Genomic DNA, 22,458 nt, shown 5'->3' on the forward strand with positions numbered 1-22,458 from the left:
TCTCCTTTTTTTTTGTGTATATGTATATATTTGAGGTCACAGCTCTACTATCAGTTTCGTTACATGCCACAATCATGTTTGGTATTTTTGAGATGATGTTCTACCTGGTGGAGCTAACTAGGTGTTAGTGAGGCTAATAGGATAAGTGTTCTAAGTGCAAGAAAGGGTTTTCTTCTGAGTTAAAAGTGTAGCAAGGTGCAATATTGAAACAATCATTACCTTATGCACATTATTTTATAATCATTTTGGTTTTTTGAAAGAGAGACATTAAGGGAAAGTTCCCTCTAGTTAAGGTCATACCAAAGCCAAGACTACCTTTTCTAAGAGATGAAAATCAGGTAAGACTTCCAATTTGTGTAACAGCAGTATCAAGAGACTGATTTGTCATTTTTCCCCATTACATCTGTTTCAGCTTCTGCTTTTAAGTAGTAGTTTTCTTAATATCAAAATCACTTGTCACTTCAGCTAGGTCTCTGCTTCAGTTCTATGTCTATTCATACCATGTGGTCTCTTTTTTTGCCATATGATTCTGTGGGTGTTTTGTTTCTTGTGATTGTGCAAAGCACAAGAAGTCTAAACTATTTCTACTAATCTTGATCTTTCTAATCTCCTATAGGAGAAGTTATTCTTTACCCTCTATTTGAATTTAGGATTGAACTTGGTCAGATTAAAGGGGTTGACACCTGCCTAGTCACTGAGATTTTCATCTCAGCAGGAGTTGCGTAGGAAGTGTTTACAATCAGCAGCGACCCTCAAAATCCTTCCATAACTGAACAGTTTAAGTTTTAGTTGCAGTGATGGCACAAACCCAACCCTTTTAGTTTGTACTGAAATGTTTTTCCCATCCTATCAGGGGACCAAAATCCAGGCCTTAGCATACACAGTGGCTATGTGTTTGTGTTTGATTGGGGTGTTTCCTACCACTGAGGAAGAATGTCAAAAGGCCAGCAAATCAGAACTACTTTGTTTTGCAAGCACAAAATAAGCATTAGATCATTGTGTTCATAGTTTTGCTTCCTCCAGCATGTTTTCTACCACATTTTGTGGAAAAATGCAATGACTATTCTCATGAGAGATAATACTAGATATTCGATCTTTTTGATAAAGTGTTTTTCCCCAGAGATTTAGTTCATGCTTTCCTGTATTGAACTCTATTTCATTACTCTTGCCGTCAACCATTTGTATCAGCTTAATTCACTTTCTTCCTTAATTTTTGTGTTTTTATAGATGACTGCATCTTTCTTATGTCATCACTCATCCAGCCTGCACATATTTCTTTGCTAGAGCACTTGCAGTCTTTCCAATAAGCAAATTTTCTTGCCACCTGTGCAAGAGCTGCCAATCTAGCCTGCAGGTGCAGAGAAACAGAAGAGTTCTGTGCTGACAGGGCAGTGTTGGCCTGTTGCTAGAATCTACAGACAGGCTGAAGGAAAGGAGATGAGAGATGGGATTCACCTCCAAGCCATTGCACAATGCATGTCCTGCATTCCACCTTTTTTTTTTTTTGTTTTACCTCTTCACATAACTTCTCCCAGTTTGTTGATCTACTTTCAGTTGCATTTGGAAATATGTTAATGATTCCAGCAGTTTAATGTGGTTTCTCTCCAGCGCTGTATGGAGAAGAACTAGCAATTTGACTGGCAGCATCTTGACTGGTGCAAATTATGACCCAAGATCTCCACCTTATTTCAGAAAATATTTGAATCCTGTTAGTGTTGATAAGACTATTCAACTGCCTGAAACTAAACCCATATGTATTGTTGACTTGGGAATAACATACACCTTGGGGTCAAAATAAAGAATAATTTCTGATTAGTGACTTAGATTTTGTGTTTATTGATGACTAGAACAATTGCAGCATGCCTGTCTCTTTGCATTTAGGACCTTCTGATGACTAAGATAGGGGATGTTGCACCATTTCATATCCAGATTCATAATTTCTTGGTTTATTTGCTATTTTATAAAAGCAATAGATCCCGTGACCTATTTAGATGCTATATGGCATATTCTGGTTATCACTAATCGGAGAAGTAGTGATGTTATGGTTGCAAGTGTCTGTCCATTAGTTAACTCTCACAAGCAACCACTTACGAAGCAGATGACCTGTAAGAATTCTCTTTCAACTCTTTCTGGTATCATATCATTCTAATTGAATGAAAATGCTTATAAATTAAGTCTTAGATTATTTTGTATTCTGTTTAAAGATACAAGCCGTAAGGAGGAAGGGCACCCTTGTTCAGATTGACACATCAGTTCTTACTAGCGAAAAATGCCCTGATGGTTTTGACAACAGGACAGCAGTCACATCTTTCAGCACGTTATGGGAGCTCCACAAGTAATGACAGGAGAGTGGGAAATAGTATATGTGAAGAAATTTTGCCGGATGTCTCATGGAGCTGGACACAGTCATTTATGAAAAACTTCACACTGGCTTCTGACAGAGGACATCTCTCCTAGGGCTAGTTTAGACTTCATTCATTGCTAAATTCATGTTGTAACCAGACATTGGTTTATGCATTTTTCTCAACTAAGAGAGTCCAATTTTGGAGATGAAGCCTAAATTATATGAGGATTTTAAAGTATTTTAGTGATCAGACCAGAATATAGCAGAACCAAATACTTATGGTCTAATATGGAACAAATAAAATTGAAACACTTCTGGAGAAAAGTGGGCATGAACCTACTAAGGGCTATCTCCACAGCAACATAAACGTGAGCATTTGGATGTATTTATTTCATTCCCAAGGGATTGTAGGTATTATCCTCAAATAATTGCTGCTCGCTCATTAGGAGCATAGTACTGGAAGAGGCCTCCTGGGTAAGTCAGTCCCCCACTGTTGCATTCAGTACATCATATTATCCCTTCCATGAGCTGAGCAAGCTTCGTCCTAGAATTAGCTGTTTTGTTTGCCCTACTTGGAACTCTGGCTCAAAACTTCAATTCTTGGAAACCTTCTAATCTCCAGCCTAAATATAATTTTGAACTGTTTATTCATGTGCCAACATTATCCTTTACCTAAGCAGCTCTTCTTCTTTCATTATATTCCTTGTAGGTATGCCTAGGAAACAGTTGTATCTTCTCTCAGACTTTATTTTGTTTGTATTGTTAGAAAGAAAATCCAGTGTTTCTGTTTAATTTTGTTGGGTTTTGACCATGAGTGATGAGATCTGACACACAACATTCCTTGACAAATCCCATTTCTTCTGCAGAAATGACTCAGATGGTGTACCTGAGCCTTACCTTATCGCACCACATTTTCCTCCATTACAGATGCTAGTGGTCCATAGCAGAGCATCCTGCAATCTGTATGCACAGATGTTTCCAACTCAGGAGAATTTACTGCCTACTAGGAGATATTATTTTGCCATACTGTGTTTTGTTTTATTATGTTTGATCACATATCAAGCATATTTCCTACTGTATGATATCTTAATCTCTTAGCCAAGAATTGTAATCATCTTCACAACTTGGTCCATCCAACTTCTCCCAAACAGTGTCCATTCAAGTGTGAATGATCTGATGCAGAAACTAGCCTTTATGTATGTGATTAGGGTTTTTTTTTGGTGTGCGTGAGTGATCTCATTGTTTAACTTTGTAGATTTTGTATTAATGGCTGAATTGTCATTTTCTTGCTGCCATTCTGGCTTTTGGTGGTATATCTGCTTTCTTTAATGAAAGCGAGCTAGCAACTTTCATTGACATAACAACTGTTTTTACTCTGCTGCATCAGTTACATACGCTAGACCTCTTGATTCCTCTTAGCTTTCAGCTCCTTCAAACAGATATAAAAGTTAAGTGTGCTCTTCTTGCTTTATTCAAAGTAGTCCAGGCAAACACTCCTTTCTTAGTTCTTTTTTATATATGGAGTTTGTCTTTTGCCTGAGAAAATGTATTTCCAGGGACTTCTAGGTAAACTTCTGTGTCACTCATGCAGAATTTTTAGGGGGCAGATCCTAAAACCTACTAGGTTTGAACTGATCCGGGGAAAACATTTTCCATGAGGTAGTGCTGGCTTGATGGCCCAGAGAAACACTTACAGGTAAGGGAGAATGAAGTGTTCTATTAACCAATTGAAAACCTTATAAATGACATCACTTTGTTTGGTTTTTTGGGTTTTATTTTATCTTTTCTGTTCCTCTACCTTTCATTCCATTTATGAATGAGGTTTATACTGAAAGACAGAGACCAGTATGTTCTGAAAAAGGTCATTTCTATTTACTGGAAATAACTTTTAACTCCTAATGTTAAGGAAAACTGGGTATAAGCAGGCTTATTGAAGGTACTTATAAATATTTTCTCCTCCTGTCATTGAAGATGTGCTCATGTCTTGTGTCTGTAGCTACCTTCTATTAGTGGAGTAATTAACGTATCTATCACCCAGGCTGCTTTGCATGCTGTTGATTTTAATTACTGTAGTCACTACAATTACATACTCCAGTGAAATTAGCATTGGAATATATTATAGGAGAGCCTCCAACAAGATCTTTACGTGTCATACTTGAAGTGCAAGTGCACAGAAAGACAATAAAGAGGGTTTAACAGGTAGTATTTCCAAACTGCCTCAGTCATTCTGGCAATGTTTCCTGTCTAACAGAACAACGTTATGCTTGGTTGCTGGTTGTTAATAAATGAAGGATGGTGACTGCTGATATATGACTTGTTTGTCCTCTGTAATTCCTTTTTGGAGCCCTGTCTTGCAATGCACAGGGATCCAGTAAACCACAACTTTACTGACAAACTGAGGAACAGATAGTTTCTTAGAACAGTAGTCACAATACCTGCTCTTGACTTTTATAGTGGGCCTACTCCAGTGCCTTGTGTTTATTTGCTATTTACTATGAGAAACTAAAATATTACAGTGTGTAGATGTGTCAGCCTTTAGTGGGGATTGTTCTAGGTTTTTTTCTATAGTTTGGCCGTAAGCTTTAACTTTTTTATGCTGGAATATTCTGGTCACTATATAATATTTGTCTACTGGGTACGTTACTAGTGTGGAAGTCAGTTCTTCTCTGTAACAGTGGGAACTAATCTGTAGGTCAAGTCTGTTAAGTAGCATTTCTCTCTGCCCTTTGGATGCTTTGTGCCAATCTGCAGGTAGAGAACAGGTCTAAATTAAGTCAAACTAATGTGTTAAGCCAGGTTTATGGCTCCTGTGTCTCTGAAACATAGACTGCCTGGTGAATATTTTGGTCTAAGATTTGCTTAAGAGGCAAAACATCTTCTTTTACTGTTGATCTTTATCTGAAATAAATCTAATTGTTGTTTGATTTCAAATCAAATGCATTGTTATTTTAATAGCTATCTTAACTTGTATAGCTGCCATACGTTTATATTAGACAACTGTTTCTGAGTGAAAACAAGAAGAGTGAATAAGATAGCCATCAGCTATTACTTAGATATTTGTGAACTGTGGAAAAATTAATGTGTTCTGGATTACCTATACATTTATATATGAAGTAATGATTTCTTTCAATATGTCTCTATCATGTCAGTCTTTGAATTAGTTCCCTACTGAACCCTGTTGCTGCTTAAATCACAGTTCCAGTGGTCATTGACACAGGTTTTAAAGTCTGTATATTGGGTGGAAATTTAAAAATCCACGTGACATGGGAGTACAAGCCCCAAGATTAGAAAATGTTCTGAATTCATGTAATAATTTTGCATATGCCATGCATACACCGAAGTATCAAGCACTTTTCTTTCTAGAGACTTCTACATTTTCAGATGTTTACTTTTTTCTTTCTTTTCAACAGATATAAGCTTACCAAAATCAGCAACAATATGTTACACAGCTGCATTGCTCAAAGCCAGAGCTGTCTCTGACAAGTAAGTGCATAAGAACCACTGTCCAGCAAAATTGCCGATTTAACTCAAGATTTCTCTTAGTTGAGCCCACACCCTAACAATCTGCTGGGTTAGCAGGAGAATTCACTCCTGCAGTAAATTCGTAAAATGACTTTATATGTAAGAAAAAACTTGCAGTGATCAAACATTGCACTTCAAATATTACAGAAGAAAAGAAGATAAATGGCATAAATACAGTTCTTGTTTCAGTTTTGTGTATACTGTCTGGGTGAGCTTTGGCTTTCTAGATAGTATAATGAAGATGCAAGTAAAAGGTGATGTGTGGCTGAACTTCTTCAACTTTGTATAAACCTGACCACAAAAAGGTAATAAATAAGTGTGGATGCATTTGTAGTAATGTTATTTTACAAGTGCTGTCAGAAAACTGCTCATCTACTTAAATAGCGGCAGGTGGATTTAGCATTACTATGTCAGGGATTCTGAGAGGTAGATGACACTCATTTTTAGAGACACAAATATTTGCTCATTCCTGTTATGGTTTTCTCTCGGATCTCAACCTTCCAAGGTGCTGAGCATATCTACTTGATGCCTGTGGATCTGAGACCACTGGCCTGTTCTGAAAGGGGGTGCTCAGCTCCTTGTGAGATGGAGCTCAAAAATCCCGATTCTGCTCTCAGATGCCTTCACACAAATCCCAGGCAGAGTTGTGTCTGTGCACCTGAGGGTCGAATGCCTCCCTAAAGTTGGAAAGCAAGTAGAGTGGAAAGCCATTTTCTTGGCTGACATCCTGACAGTTTTTGCTTTTAAAGTGTATGTACACATCAAGATCTAAGTAATTTTCTTTCATTCTTTTTATCCTGTAGATCGCCAGTACCTACTGCAACATCTTTCCTCCCTACACAGCGACTCCAGCTTGGGAGGGCAGGGCTAAGGTTGTCACAGCTTTCCCTGTGGTGTCTGCCTGCCAAGTACAGCTCTGGAGTTAGCCGTGGGGTGTGAGGTGAGAAAGAGATTGCATGGTCTGGTTTTTCATTCACTGGGCAGATGATTTGCCCACAGTTTGGGCATGCTACCCTCAATGGTGCTGCGGCCAGTAGACCACCCACTACTGCTGCTGCATCGTGCTTCCATCCCAACCTGACCCAGGGGCATTGGGTTGGGAACGTCCCCAAAACCTCCCCAAAACTGTTTTTAATAGAAACTCTCCAACAATAATTTGGCACATTTTTTTTTCCTTTTCTTTTTTCTGCAGCTTCAGTCTTGACTATGCCCCGTAGCAAGGTGCCTAGAACAAATTTAGATTAGTGACAGAGAAAGGACTGTATGAACTGACTTTCTGCCATGATTAGATGTAAACATGCTTTCCACTTCTGCTGGGATTTTCATTGGCCTTGGTGTAATAGACTGCTCAGAGTTTCCACTTACTATGGAAGTTTGGAGAGCATAGGAGATTGACTCAGTTTGGTTACATGGGCCCATGTTCTAGATTCCTTTTCTAGCTTTTTTCTCTTACTAGCATTTCTGACCTCATGTGTTTGTTTCTTTGCTTTTGTAGATTTTCTCCAGAGGCTGCCTCAAGGCGAGGGCTAAGCACTGCAGAGATGAACGCAGTAGAAGCTATTCACAGAGCAGTAGAATTCAATCCACATGTGCCAAAAGTGAGTATGGAGAGAGCATTGTTATAGCTTTAACACTGCTGAGGACTTAACTCCTGATTTCTGTGCTAGGTTAATGAATGATATTGTGGAAAGAGGAGCAAACAATGGCAAGGGGAAGAAGCTGAGAGTATGCACATTTTTTTCATTTGATATTTCACATTCAGTGTCTTCTACTCCAGACCATGCAACTTGAAATTTTAGCTGAAGGAAGTCTTCTATGTGAGCAACAATTACATGGTGGAATGCAGTACTAGACACCACCAAATGTTACGCTTGCAGGACAGAACCATGCATAAAGACAGATTATTATTTACAAAATAGCCATTGAAGATCTAGTTCAAAAGAGGATGTTCTATTTGTTTTGGTGATTACGTGTAAGAATGTTTTTGGCATGCTATACAAAGGAGCCTATGTTTGGAGTTCATCGTGTACTTCATATAAGCTGCATTAGTAATTCCTTATGCAGCACCCTGTCATTAAGTTCTGAAAATGCAAAGCTCAGATGAAGAATTGCTGAGGACTACAAAGTAAGAAAAGGGATTTATCTTCTAATTCCCTAATCCCCTCTCTAGATATGTATCTCAGCAGTAAGAATCTTGCCCAGGGGCTACTAAAGGCTAATGCATTTTATTGTTTCATCACCTGATACTCAGTATTGCAGTCGGTAAGGTCATTGTAAAAGCAAACTAGAGGCAGATGCTTTTTGGCCCTTTGAATCTGCCTTGGAACCTCACCCCACAAACCTTTGGACCAGTATTACCCCTTGTAAGTAATCAGCCTCTGCTGGAGAGCAGAAGACTGGTGTGTTTTAATGTGGGGATCTTATTCATTAGGTATAGCAGAACACCAGGTTTGGTGAAGATAAGCCTCAAACCTGTCACATCTGTGCACATGGATTGCAGAAAGTTAATTCTCAAGAATGCTTTGCAAGGATGAAATATTTTCTCTATAAGGTGTATCTGTTTTGCCAACCACTAAATAGCATGGTTAAGCTGTCTGAAAGTTAGGCTGTTTGTTTAATAAAATCATCTAGACTTCCTCTACAGGCAGTGGAAAGAAGGAACTATCTTAGACATCTCTAGACAGACTTTACCTCCGAGGTGCCTGTTTCTACATTGACTATGAAAGGAGCAACTATTTTCCAGTAAAAGCCTGATTTTTAGACAACAAGATTTAGGTGAGATGAGTCCCTTTGTATTATTAGCTGATCTTCTATTTTTGTGCCAAGCTATAAAATGAAAATATTAAATGAAGTTTGGTTCCAGGTCTGCTTCTGTGGAACTCTGTTTACTTTCTTCCATCCCAGTGATTCTTGCACCAACACAACCATTGATATTTCTCTTCTGCCTGGTTGCCTGTTCAACTCTTTTCCAGTCTTGTTCTGGGTAAACCTTTCTGAATCTTTTACGGAAGCCTGGTTAGAGTATTCTGTCCTTTGCCAAGCAAAGATACCAGTTTAGCCTGTCATGAGCAATCCTTGGGAGCCTGTTCCATTTTCCTCACTTACCTCCATGCTTTTGATAACACTTTCTATCAAAATCTTTTTTAACAGTTTACACCTTAATGATTCCATATTAACACATATTGTTTCCCTCCTCTTTAAATGAATGACGTTGCATTCATTTCTCTCATCACTGGATCACTTGATTCTGAGTGGGGATCTTTTTGCTTTAAGTCAGTTATGCTAGTCTGGCTGTTTCTTGCACTGGTTCGTTCACTGTTCAGGGGCAGAGATCATTGGCTGCAGTGGCCTCCACTTCTGTACCTGCTCCTAATGTCCATCCTGCTGTTGTCTCTATGCTCCACACTGCCACAAAGCTGAAGATAAATATTCATTTACTACGTTTTTGCTCGTTCTTTTTCTGTTTATGCTTAAGAGATGTTCTTTTTTTGGTTTAAATTCCTTTGCAAAACCTACCTTACTGTAAGCTGTGGCAGTTGCTCCATAGCCCACTGCACTTCAGACCTCCAAGATCCTGCTTTTCTAGTAGATCAGTACTTTGATTCATTGCATGTAACCTCTTTCTCACTAGCCACCCTCTGTTTAGGTGGCTGTTCAAGATTGAATCTCCTTTCTGACAAGGATCGCCATGTGTGAAATAAAGTTGGGTGTGTTATTTTCAGTACTTTTGTTTTAAAGAAATTCCAGTGCTCTTCTTCACTTAAGTTCCTGAGCTTTTCAGTCAGTTCACATTGATAATTGATTCACTCAATTTTTCCAAGTCTGTAATTTTGAAATTGAAAGCCTTTGTGAAACACATAAATTATCAGAATAAAAAAGTAGTAACAGGAGCAGACTCTAGAGTTTTTCTAGTTTATATTTTAACATTAAAAGAGTGCAGCCTAATACAGCTTAGTATGCAGCACTGCTGATTTCACACTTATTCTTTCTGTTCTTAGCTAAAGGATATTAAGGTTGCAAAAATACGTATTTGGTTATAATTTTATGCACAGTATGGATATTACACCTCAATTTTGACTCAGTTATGATTGAAGTAATATCCAATTTGTTCTAAATGAAGTGGAGATAAATTTTAGCGTGCAGCATCACAAGAAATCTAACAGTGCCACAAAACTAATGTATCTTCAAAGCTTCTTTAGGATTTAAGCACTAATGAGTCTCCAGTTCAGACTGAAGAAGAAATAAATTACAAAAGTGACAAATTACTGAAGGCATTAAATTCCCAGCAGAAGCTTTGAAAACAGGGAAATGCACTATTAAAGAGAAAAAAAATTATTTGATATGTTTCTGGTTTGAAAGGAGATCTTACCATTTTTGGTGCGTATCATTAACATTTAGAATTATAATGTTAAAAGATTATTACTGGATATGCATTTTCAAGACATTTAACTGGAAACAGCATATTTTTGCTAATGAGATTCTGAGACAAAGGAATGCAGGGAACACACTCTGAACATGCTGAGAGATGCTGCTGAGCTGGATTTAGCAAGAAAGGAAGACTGGGTCTGATTTTTCGCTAGGAGATTATGGCCAGATTGCGGTCCAGCGTTCCATAGTGATGTTGCAGAGGTCAGATATATTCTTATGCTTTCTTTTGAATGTCATCTAAACATGCAGGAACCACTTAAGAAGGAGTTTAAAAGTCCTAGATTTCCATCTTTACATGGAAGTGAGAAAACCTGCAAAAACACCTACCTTCCACATAGAAACCAGTGAAGACATCTCATCTGTAAAGAGGTTTCTTTGCTTGTAAGCGGATTATTTTTTTTAAGCTGTACCAGAAAAATATCTGTTAAAAGATATTATGCCTAACCTCAGTTTGTCTCGTTTATGTTACTGAAACAACTCTGTTACAGCAAATTACAGCTTTATACTTTGGCAGAGATTACCTATCTAAAAAGAAAACATTTTGCCAGGCAGTGTTTTCAGGGTTCTTTTTAGAAGAAGAAAAACATAACCAGTAGCAGGTTGCAGTCAGCAACGCAGCAGGAAAGAGAACAAAGCAAAGAGCTGTGAATTTCACTGTTATATCACTTGTTTGTGAAGATTTGTCTGAATTTTTCTCAGCCACGAGAGTCTATGAATGAATATCCTTTGGTTTTAGCGTAGTGCCATGCACTGTGGAGTTTTGGAAGTGTGCTGACACTGTTAAAAAATTTAAGAGTTAAACAGAAAGGTTTTTCTTGGCACTGAAGAAGTTGGGGTATCACTGTAACTATGGAAAAGAGAGTAGTATCTCTGTCATGGAGAGTGCATAAGTAGACTGGATGGGAAATAAAGTATATGCGTGTAAGACATACACGATTTCCTCACTATTATTTATATGTTGTGTTTGGAGCTTCCCCACTTACATTTAACACATCTATCCCAAGCTAATACTGATAAACTACTACAGCTGTTTCTGGGACATTCCTCAGTTGTGGAACACCCTTTCTGAACTGATTTGCAAGGCTCCCTCCCTGCATTAAAATGCAGACTCCTCCTGAACAGCACCCTCCCTGCTTTTTCTCTTGATTTATGAGACACAAACTATTCAGTAAAGCGAAAGGGAAGAGAGAACAGATGATAGTCCATATATCTAATTGTTAAAAGTGAGTCAATAGTGTGCTGCGTGCACAGTTGTTATAGGCTTGCTATGTAAGCCAGAAGCTGAGCTGAGTACCTGCTGAAGTTTACTGCATTTGAATTGGACAACTTCAATATTGATATTACTTTAAAAAATGCCAATTTTGTCTGTAAGCAGTTTCTTGAAAGGACGTAACAAACCATTGACTTAAACACTTTTAAAGATTTATCTGTTCTGCATTTCATCCCTTCTCCTGTCTTTTTTTTTTTTCCTTAATAAGAACTGCATTTGTCTGTATGCTTTATGGGGTTTCTAGTAAGTGGTAGTTGCTAATAGAAACAAATAATGCAAACAAATTCATATACCAGCTGGGAAATGAATCTGTTCCGCACACCCTATGATAGTACAGAGAAACTATTCCAGACATGTTTAAGAGAGTTTTTAACTATTCGGTGAGAGAGTGATTTGTTTTTGTATCTCCAGCAGAAAGGTGAAACTTCTTAATTACTATCGATGCAATGAGAACTTGTAAGGTGACATAAAAGTGGCTTCTCTGGGCATGTAGAAACCAGTATTTGGGAACTGTTTTAAGCTGTGCTGTTCATCCTACTGGGAGGAGGAGAGTTCCTGTTCAATCAATGTTATATTCTTATATTCTGGCCTGGAGGGATGCTGTCACAGGTGCAGGACTGACTGTTGCCCATTTACAGCCTCAGCTGTAATTTCAGAGGCAAATTGCACAATTGAGGAAAAGGAGACCTGCCTGAGATAGGTTGATTTATTTTATAAAAGGGCACTGAAGTAGCTCATTAATGTGGAATGTGAAAAGCACTCACAGCAGAGGAGTATTGGTAGCCAGAGTGCTGTTAGCAATGTGAAATAAATAATGTATATACAGTCAATTCAAATAAAAGAAGTACAGGTTCCACCATGTTGTACTTCATGTGTACAAGGTCCATCGCCATCCTCCAAATGCTTGTTAGAAGGTAGATTCCCATGTGTGTGCAGAATGGCTATAGCTGAGCGGTATCTATCATAATGTCATGTAACTGGCCTAGAAGCGCTTTGTGTAATCACGTGAAAAATACTGTTACCCTTGTTGTAACTCCTAAAATACTGTGGTTTGACAGGAAAAAGTTTGGGGTGAGAGAACAGAGAGACCAGAAAACCAAAAAAGACAACGAAAAAAATCCAAGCCAAACCAGTGCGGTGGAGAAGGGCTGATTGAGCCATGTGTTGATGACAAATGATTGCACAACTTCGGTATTCACTCATTACTCGATTAAAACCAGGTCATTCTGGCTGAAATACCCTAGACTCTCTTTTCTGAGCTGATTCATTTTTTAAAGGAAAATGATAACCCCAGACGGTGGCAACATGCTGTTTCCTGTTCTAGTTAAACTTTTATTTGTCATTGATCAACAAGCGCAGTTGGAGATGTACTGGGCTTGCCACCTCCGTTTCCTTCATGATGGCTAGTTCTTTGCTAAGTGTCTTATTTAGCCTGTTATCTGACTGTCACTCTGAAGTGAAACCCCAACTGGATTCAGAGCCTCCCATCTTCCCTGCACATTCAAACTGTTGAAAAGGTAGTAAATTTTTATTACTTAAATACTAAAGATTGTGGTTGAATCTGAGAGAATGCTAGTGTATCACGAGTTACAGTTAACAGGGAGTCTGTCAAGATGTTATGTAGTTTATTTTGTTGTATAGCAAGCTGGAGTTCGTACTGGTATGAATTTTAGTGGCATGATAGGATCGTGTGTTCGTATTAGTCCTGTAACAACAAGGGCTGTGCTCTGGTCGGAGGCCTTTGGCAGTGTTGAGATATAAATAATCAGATTCCCACCCTGAAGTCTTTGGTGGCTGAAGATAAAATGGTACCTGTCTAGTGTAGTGTGTTTGATTAAGCGCAATAGCAGCCTCTTGGAAACTACAATCAGAAGTCTTCAGCCGATTTTTTTTACTAAGAGCTGGAGGTACGTGTTTCGTGCAGAATACCATCTGGACTGTGATCCACACGTTGTATGGGCACTATGGGGGCTGCAGCTTATTGGGCAGTTATTGAAGATTTTTTTTTTTACCTGGAATTTATCTGCTTATCCTATCCAAGATCTTTCAAGGGGACTGTGTTGATTTCATAGATAATCTGCTAGAAATGCAGCAGATTGCTGGGGCTCAGTTCTTCCTGTCAAGTATCTGAGTGCCAGTAGCCTGCAGTTACCATAAAAGAGGGCTGCCCTTGGCTGTGCAGTCTCCTGGCAGACCCTGAGCCCTGTCAGCAAAACCTCCTGGAACCTGAGTGCCCACTGGGCTCTTACACTCTCCTTGGAAGTACAGCAATGCACAAATGGGTTTGATATTCGAGGACATCAGGACATGGACAGTCATATCTCTCCTTCTGTAATAATCAAGGCCCATCTAGGTACTTTTTTGGTACCTGTTACACCTATTTAAGAGAGGATAAACAGATGGAGGCCTTCAAGTGCCCTCTCCCAAAGCAGACTTGCCATTTCTTTGATTAGTTCTATTCTGTTCTTGTAGTATCTGATGTTTATGTTTCCAAAAGTGCCTGATGAGAACTCTAGGGAGTATTCCAGATGAGGTCTTTCTGCGGCTCTATACAATTAGCATTTCTGATGGAAATGCATCCAGAATAAATTCATTGACACCCTGTATGCCCAAAAGGTGTGGCTGACCTTTTAGCATAAACCAGAAATTGTTATGAGGCCCAAATGAGACCTGAGCCATCCATCAACTTTATGTGTGGGTCTCCTTGAATATCACCAAAACAGATTATGGACGTTTTGTTTGAGAAAGTAGCTGTGATGGGAGTAATGAGGGAGGAATGTTTCACATTTTTGACCTGAGGGACTTTTAAAAATAGTTTTTCTTCCTGAAACTGAGAAAAATGCAGACTGAAAAGTCAACACAACTGATTGAGGACTAAGAATGATTTCTAAATGTCAAGCTATATCCTTACATCTGGTATTTCAACTCAATTTATTTTTAATCATTGATAACAAGTAATACATAAGAATCCAAATAACGTATTTTCATCTCCATGCTCCTCAAAATAGGACATTCCTTTCTGGTTATTCTTTTTCCACAATTAGTGACATGGCTTTGGGGTTGATTTTATTTTACCTTTGATTGAAATATTTAAATATTGACAACTTTTGAAAACAAAAAAAAATGGAAATGAGTTACAATCTAAATTAACGAAACATAGAAACCTGCAACTCTTGCAGCTTTATTCTGTTCTGCTAAACAGGTGTAATGTGTGTTTTTAGAAGGGTGGTAGTGAATAAGCAGGTTTGCTGTATCTCTGTAAGCCTGGCAGCTGCCTTCCAGCAGTTTATTCTGTTCTCTCTGCCACTCTTAATCCCCTGTCCTGCCCTCTAAATTGCAGCTTCCTCCATTAATCCATCTGCTCTGCAGCTTTCTCAATTTTTTTTCTGAAAGGCTTCAGTGAAAATCCAAGTATCGCACAGATTACTCCTACTGCTAATTCAGTTTCTCCTCCTTTAATACTGTTTACCTGCATCAGAAACACATGTGATTTCTCTTTCCTCTTTGAAGTATTTATCTGTTTCCCAGGGTTGACAGTTCTCTCCTTTGATCTCGATCTCTTCAAATCCCTTACCTGTTTGCTAGCTCCTTTCAGGCTCCTTCAGGCAAAGGGGTAACTAGCTCTAGGTTGCTGTCCGTGACATCAGTGTATTTTGTCCCCGTTTCCCCCTGTTCTTTCCCCTTCCCTTCCCCAAGGCTGATTTTCAATTCTTATTTATTTCTTTTGCCCTCTTTTCTCACATAGTGAGTGTTCAGCAGCAACCTGCACGCTCTCGTTCACAGAAGTCAGGGTTTAAGAAGACCTGTGGAAGGTTAACACCACCCATGCCTCTGTTTCACCTCTGGTGTTAGGTTGTCTTCTCTTGGGTGCTGCACTGGGTTGCTGTCAGTCTCTAAGTCCTCCTTCTTCTGGAGTAAAGCAGAGACCGGTCTGTAGGGACAGAGGCCTCAGTGGAGTCAAGGGGCTGCATGTTCACTCTCTGCCAACAAATAACCATAACTTTCCTTTCTGAACCTTGTATTGGTGCCTGACGGTCTACTGCCTGACTCACCTGCCACCTCTTGTGTTAAATAGTCTGGTGGGGAGAACATTTGCTCTTGGGCATCCTGGAAGAGAGTGACCGTTTCTTTATGCTTTTGAGGAGCAGTCAGTGCATATCTGAGAAATGTTACACTTCTTGGAGAAGATCTGACAATCAGGAGTTGATTTGGTAGCCTGTGATTTCTGTCTGCCATTCCATTCCCTGTAAAGCATGCCAACAAGGGATCTGTCTTGCCCTTCAACTATACCTTTCCTCTCCACTAACTGGAATGTAGTAAGAAGAGCGATGAAATAATGTCTGCTGAACAAGTAGTGGTCTAGTTCATGGGCTGGGGAGGGAGGAGAAAACACCTGCTTGAATAATCTACAGGTCTTCTCTTGTGGCATGGACCCTCTGGCATGTGTCATCCACGTCTGTTACGGAGGATCCAGTAACAGCGAGAATTGCTTGTGTCCTTAGTCAGTGGTGTTTTTTATTTTCATAACATTTTCAGTATGTGAAGTAGCAAGCTGGAATATCCAGTACTTGTTTTACCTGGAAATAGTGTATTTGTTACATTTTGTAACTTTTTTTGACTTTGTAACGTGTTGGTTGCCACTTAGGGGCTGCCAGCCTGGAATACTCCTAGACCTGGCAACCAGTTGATGGCAATGCAGTAAAGCAGCCTTATAGAAATCCTCATAGAAAGACTGTATGCATTTATAATAAACACTTTTAATTAAAAAGGACCTATAATTAGATTATCTTTTCTGCTTTGAGCCTTTTTTCTGTCTCCTTTGATAAGAAAGACATCTCATTTTCTCTGTAGTACCCCTACTACAGAATGTTAACCATCTGTCAGCCTATCTCGGTCTTTGGGAATAATTCAGTAATTATCTTCAAGTGCAGTTGGTGGTGTTACAGTTTTGATGAAACACTTATGAGGGAAAGTACTTTAGGGAAATAGACCTTTCAGCGTGCATTATAGAATTGCAGGCAGCTTTTTGTGGTTTTTATTACCTCTGAAATAATTGTGCTCTGCTTTTTTATTGCAGTATCTGCTAGAAATGAAAAGCTTAATTCTGCCCCCTGAACATATTCTGAAGAGAGGGGACAGTGAAGCAATAGCTTACGCTTTCTTTCATCTTCAACACTGGAAAAGAGTAGAGGGGGCATTGAATCTCTTACACTGTACATGGGAAGGCAGTAAGTAATTCTGTTTCTTACAAAGGAGCTAATAAAATATTTTTATTGAATATCCTGACAAAATAATAGCTTGGTGTGAAGTATGGTGTGTGGGAATTATGGAGGTTAGTTATAGTCTCACCAGCACTGGAATATTTAAAGTTAAAACTGAAAATGCAAACTTCATTTAATGAGGAAAAGGGGTTCTGAAGTCTTGTATTTTGTTTTCTGTGAGAAGTACCCATCTTCTTTGTGACATATTTCCTTACTTATGGATGAGGGAATTAATATTTTACCTTCCTCATTTCAGATTCATAGAGGCTTGTTTGTCATTATTTGAATGTTTTGATATTGAGAAATTAGGAAAGTGCTTTATAAACAGGAAAAAAAATCCATCACCAACAAAAAATACTGTTTTTTTTTTATACTAGTCATTAATATTTAATTGACAAACCAGAGTCTAGTGGAGGACCACTAGTATATGTAGGGGACTGGAACATGTGATGTAGGAAGAGACACTGAGGGAGCTGCTTTTATTCAACTTGGAAGACTTCTTGTAGGTGAAGGGGGGATCCAGTCGCTCTCTTCGTCTACCTAGTGCAAAGATAATATGGAAGACAGAGTCTTGTCAGAAGGGCACAGTAGAAAGACAAGAGGCAATAGACACAACCTGCAGCAAGAGAAATTTCACTAAGGTGTAAGGAAAATATTTTCAGAATTAGCGTGGTGATGCACCGGAACAGGTTGTTGGTAGATTGTAGGATCTCCATCCCCAGAGATAGCTCACAGCTGAACTGGACATGGCCTCGAGCAACCAGACCTGACTTTGAAAATGACTCTGTTTTGGGTAGGAGTCTGGAATTGTAAAGTAACCTTCTAATCTAACTTACCCTGTCTTTGAGATATGCTCTTTTCTGGTTCAAGGGAATTAAAAAGTGCCATTTAGAATGAGCCTCTGTGAGCTTTTTTAATGTATTTTTTTTTCTATAATCTAGTTCCCCTTTTCTGCTTTGCTTTCTTCTGTTCTCTTTTAGCCCCTCCATATGTTAGCATACCATTATTTTTTCCTTAATCCATTTGCTGTTCTCATTTGGGTTTGTTATAAAAGATACAGTCACCGTGATAATTCCTACAGAAATGCACTTACTACCTCCATTGTGAAAGTGAATTACGGTCTTATTCATGTATGGAATGGTCTCAACTTGCCTAATTTACAATGTAGGCTCCCTGAGAAAGCAGTGGCGTTATTTCTAGGTGTACAGAACACCTTGCTCTGTAATCCATACAGTTGTCACCTGGGGGTTGCTCTCCTGCATTGTTCTCTGTCCTACCTGCTTGCTCTTTTCCTGTCATTTCTCCCAGTGTATTATTTTCTCTGTTATGGCTTTCTTACCAGTGGTTTATGTTCAGTGGTTTGCTTTTATGTCATGTCTCTTCTCTTCCAGATGCTTGCAGAAGTCCTTTAGCCCAAGGCTCATTAGCCCGTCATTATGGAGCAGTATTTGGCAGGGAATCATGAACAAATCTTCTTTTGCTTTCTCAGGCTGGGGAGTCCCTAAGGGGCTATTTACAAGGACCAGCTTTTGACACAGGAGATTGGCTGCGCTGCAGTCCTCCTACCAAATAAAGAATCTAGTCATCTGTGCCTGAACACAGTGTAGGGCATTCCCATCCAACTGCCTTAACTGATTCCTCTCCTTATTACCTCCACAGCAATCTGAATATGTGCTTTATTAGCTAATACTTGTATAGTAGCGGGTAAAGATGTAAGTTGTTATTGTTGCATAACATCTAAAGAAAAATCCATAGTTATTTTTGCTCACTGATTTTGAAGAGAGATGAACAGTGCACCAGTCCTCAAGATTTTTGCAGATTTTGCTTACACAGAAAGACTCATGTGGGTTTTAATGGTTTCACTAGTATCTACACCAATAATCATACCTTTTGGGCCATATCTTAATCTGGGTAATATTCTTTACTGATGTAGTGAATGGTTTGTGTCACTCTTATGTTCTTAATGTAAAAAGGTGTCCTTGGCATATCTGTGCAATTATAAGTGAAACCAAATATAAACATGACAGAGAAATTAAATTTAATTAAATAGTACTTCTAATCAATAGTCTACATACAGCAAATGGTCAGTTGCCCTCTCTTTCTTTCTAGGTATTTATGTACTTGCCATGTCTTCAAAGTGTGATGTTCTATCAGTGTGCTTAAATAACCACAAGTCTAACTTCAGTAGCTTGTATGTAGCAATTTAATGCCCACATGTGTACACTATTCAGTTCTAACTGTGTGGGAATCGGGCAGAATTAAGTACGTTAAGTCGGTCACTTGGGGAGTACATTTTGAATGCTTCTGAGAGTAAGGTCACTCCTAATTAAGACTGCTTCTAACAAAATTTATGCAGAAATGCTGCTGTGATGTTTTAAACCTCCAAAATTCTTACAGAGCATTTTTCCCAAATTGCATTCAACGGTTGAGAAAAGTAAAATTTTGTAAAAATAATGATCATCTTCAAACTGGAATGTTGGTTGCTTCCTGCTCTGTCCTCGTTCAATCAAAATACAGTTTCATTCGTAGTATAGCTAAAAAAGCCCAAGTGACAACACGAGAAGCATTGCTCTGGGTTTGGTCCAGGCGCTCTGTACAGAAGGTCTGTAGGTAACCACATTTCAAAAGGATCTGAGGTGCTTGTTTGTTGCTATCAGTTTCTAAACTTGTGTCGTGTTTCCTAGAGTTTGCATGAAGAAGAAAAACCTAGTATATACTACGGTATATATATGTAAATACTGTGGTAGCTCTTATGATGAACAAAGGGTTGATGGCATACTGCCTCTCTGCTACCCTAACTGATTAATGTAAAATAGCATTAGATAATACTGTGAGAGTAAGGCAGAGAAGTATCTACGTATGCACAAACTGATACAGATGAACCAGAGCACTTCCTTCCATGGCTGATAATATTGCTAAGTAAACTGTTTTGATGTAAATATTCCATATGACTGGTTGGAGTCAGTTAAATCACTTTTTCACTTGTTTTGTAACTTTACCATCCCTTTTTCTTTTGATTAGAATCTTAATACTGCTGTGATTTAGGGTAAGGCAGAAGAATTTTGATTGTCTGTTTAAATATTAAGCCAGATTGGAGGAAAAACTTGTGTCAGTGATTCTGAAGCAATGAACATTGAACATTCCTCCATATATGTTTTTAGACAGACACTCGAGTTGTTTGTTGCTTGTGATGTTCATACAAACCTTGGATTATTGTATTTGTACTTGGCTTTTTGGGGTGCTATGGAGAGGGAGATTTGATATTGGAAGAGTGTTACAGCCCAGGTTGGTTTGCAATCTTAGAGGATTTCTACCTTCTTTACTATTGTTTAAAGCATAGTAATCGGAAACAAATACACTCATATACACACAAAAAAATACAGCTAACGTTACTTTAAATGCCATGTACAGAACTGAAGATGTTGTGGTATTGTGTATTTTAAACTAACTCCTCAGTTGCCTTGTGAGCAAGAGATAATGGAGTGTAATCACATGTCCCTAACATCTAAAATATATAGTGCTTCTAGGCCATCTGTTGAGGAAAATATTGCTTCAGTGACTGATGTTCATAGAACTAGTGAGAATAACATGTTGATGACATTTTAACAATGAGGATAATATATAGGATAATGGAAAAGGATGCCTCGATTGCAAAACTATAATTCAGTCAAGTATTCTGATGTTTCCATAAACCACATTCAGATGGCCTATTACATCATCACCGTCCAGATTTAGTAATCCATTTCCCTCCCTCTCTGTTATTATTTTTAATTTTAAAAATGCATAAGATTAAGTATTATTTAAGCCATGACCTGAAGATTTATTTTGGAAACCTGACTTGATCTGCTACATTTATAAAGAATGCATGTAAGGAACCTGGTTTTAATAATTCAGTATTAATCTTTGATTGCCAAGTATAAAATGAAAACATGACTGTGCTGGAAAACTGATTCTCTGGACTTGAGTCATCAGTGTTACCTGGTTTGCTTGAGTGTGATGGGGAAAAAAGTAGTGTGCTTTTTTTCATTCAAAACTTTTATTAATGCTTTACACACAGGAATTGTGAGCATTGGCCTGAATTCACAAGGTTGGCTGGTCTTTTTCTTAGGCTGTACTTGTTATATCAGATACACTTCTTTCCCCTGAAATTTTAAAAGTCTGCAGCCTAAAAACCTAAGACAAAATGTAAATTTAGCTATGGAATTGTAAGCTTACAATGGGCTCTGATCATATAAACTTCTAGGTATGTACCTATAATGTGGGCTCACTTGAAGCTCATTAACCTTCTCACAAGAATAAACATGTGTTTGCAGGATTAAAAGCAAGGTGTGAATTTATATTTTAGTATTTTCATTAAACAATTTATATGTTGCTTCCAACTAGATATAAATGTTATGTTTCGTCTATGTTTGTTTTTCAAGATTGTAGATATAATTAAGTATGCTCAGTGACTGCCACACTCACAGTAATATGTGTATGGTGTTGGTTTCTTTTCAGCTTTCAGAATGATCCCCTATCCACTGGAAAAAGGACATCTTTTCTACCCTTACCCTATTTGTACAGAAACTGCAGATAGAGAACTACTACCATGTATGTTCAACTTTTCTGTTATTCTTGACATAAAAAAATCGTTTACCTGGGTCTTGCAAAACTGCTCTCCATTGATGATGCCTTTTAAATTGAATGCATGGGATTAGAATAATCAAGTTGACAGTGAATCTCTGGAGCTCTCTTGATGATTTAAGAGGCAGCTCCTAGCAATAGTTCATAACGATTAACTGTCTTTATCGTTGTTGACAGTGTAGGGACAGGGAAGGAGATTACTGAAGAGATCTAAATCAGTTTGATCTTGCTATTGTCTCTTGCCAAGACACTGGAAAATATGTTTGATCTTTCATATAAGGTAACATCCCATCAAACCAGAAGCACAGTGGCACAGCTTTCTTAGTCTTTTGTAGACACACTAGCTACTTAAATTCCAAGGCAAGATCCAACCTGCTTGAGGATGGCGGGATCATTAACGCAGCTGTTATTCTGCCAGGTCATGCTGACGTTTTCTGAAAAGCAGCGTTAATTGTTTTCTTCATGTAATGATGTGTATGCTGTTGCGAAGAAATTGATGTGAAATTACCTCAGTCATTTATTATATATGTTTATGTTATGTGTTAGCAAAGTGCCGACAGTGTTCCCAGTGCTCTACAAGATGCAGATGTAAAGACAGATAGAGCCCATGGGAAGCATTGTAGTCCAGGCTGATGGGACTCCTTGCAGTGCATGCAGTGAAGCACAGGAATGCAGAGGAAGAGCCGAAGCAGCCAATCTTTCAAAGTTATGATTAGTTCCCATGTTTTCGCACTGAAGTTATTGAGACCTTGTGTGAATACAAATGGAACACAAGGAAGTGCAGAAGGGTTTGCAGGTCAGGGCAGAGGAGGCAAATACAAGTTGATACACGGAAGGAGATTCTTCTTTCTCCTTCTCTATCCCGAAGAAGGAATGAAGAGAATGTTCTCTGGAAATAAGTAAAATGTGACCTGATTCTGCTGTGAAGGCTGGTTTAGAGGGCATTTGCACTCTTTGTAGTCTTCCATTCAGAACATCTCTGGTTTGGGCTGAAAAAGGTGTTGCCACTT

At 38.5% G+C, this 22,458-nt stretch overlaps 1 protein-coding gene across 5 annotated transcripts in view; it reads left to right on the forward strand.

Moving 5' to 3' along the window:
• The window catches only part of ST7 (suppression of tumorigenicity 7), a 151,866-nt gene that overhangs the window by 120,504 nt on the left and 8,904 nt on the right, over positions 1 to 22,458 (forward strand). For 4 of the 5 annotated variants that reach the window (XM_054077373.1, XM_054077391.1, XM_054077381.1 and 1 more), the window contains exons 10-13: positions 5,755 to 5,827; positions 7,362 to 7,464; positions 16,642 to 16,792; positions 21,323 to 21,415. In XM_054077373.1, the coding sequence (XP_053933348.1) occupies positions 5,755 to 5,827; positions 7,362 to 7,464; positions 16,642 to 16,792; positions 21,323 to 21,415 (420 nt within the window). The remainder of the gene's footprint in view (positions 1 to 5,754; positions 5,828 to 7,361; positions 7,465 to 16,641; positions 16,793 to 21,322; positions 21,416 to 22,458) is intronic. The other variant, XR_008451826.1, reaches the window with a different exon arrangement.

The sequence above is a fragment of the Cuculus canorus genome, chromosome 1, assembly GCF_017976375.1.
Source record: "Cuculus canorus isolate bCucCan1 chromosome 1, bCucCan1.pri, whole genome shotgun sequence".
Lineage (NCBI taxonomy): Eukaryota > Metazoa > Chordata > Aves > Cuculiformes > Cuculidae > Cuculus > Cuculus canorus.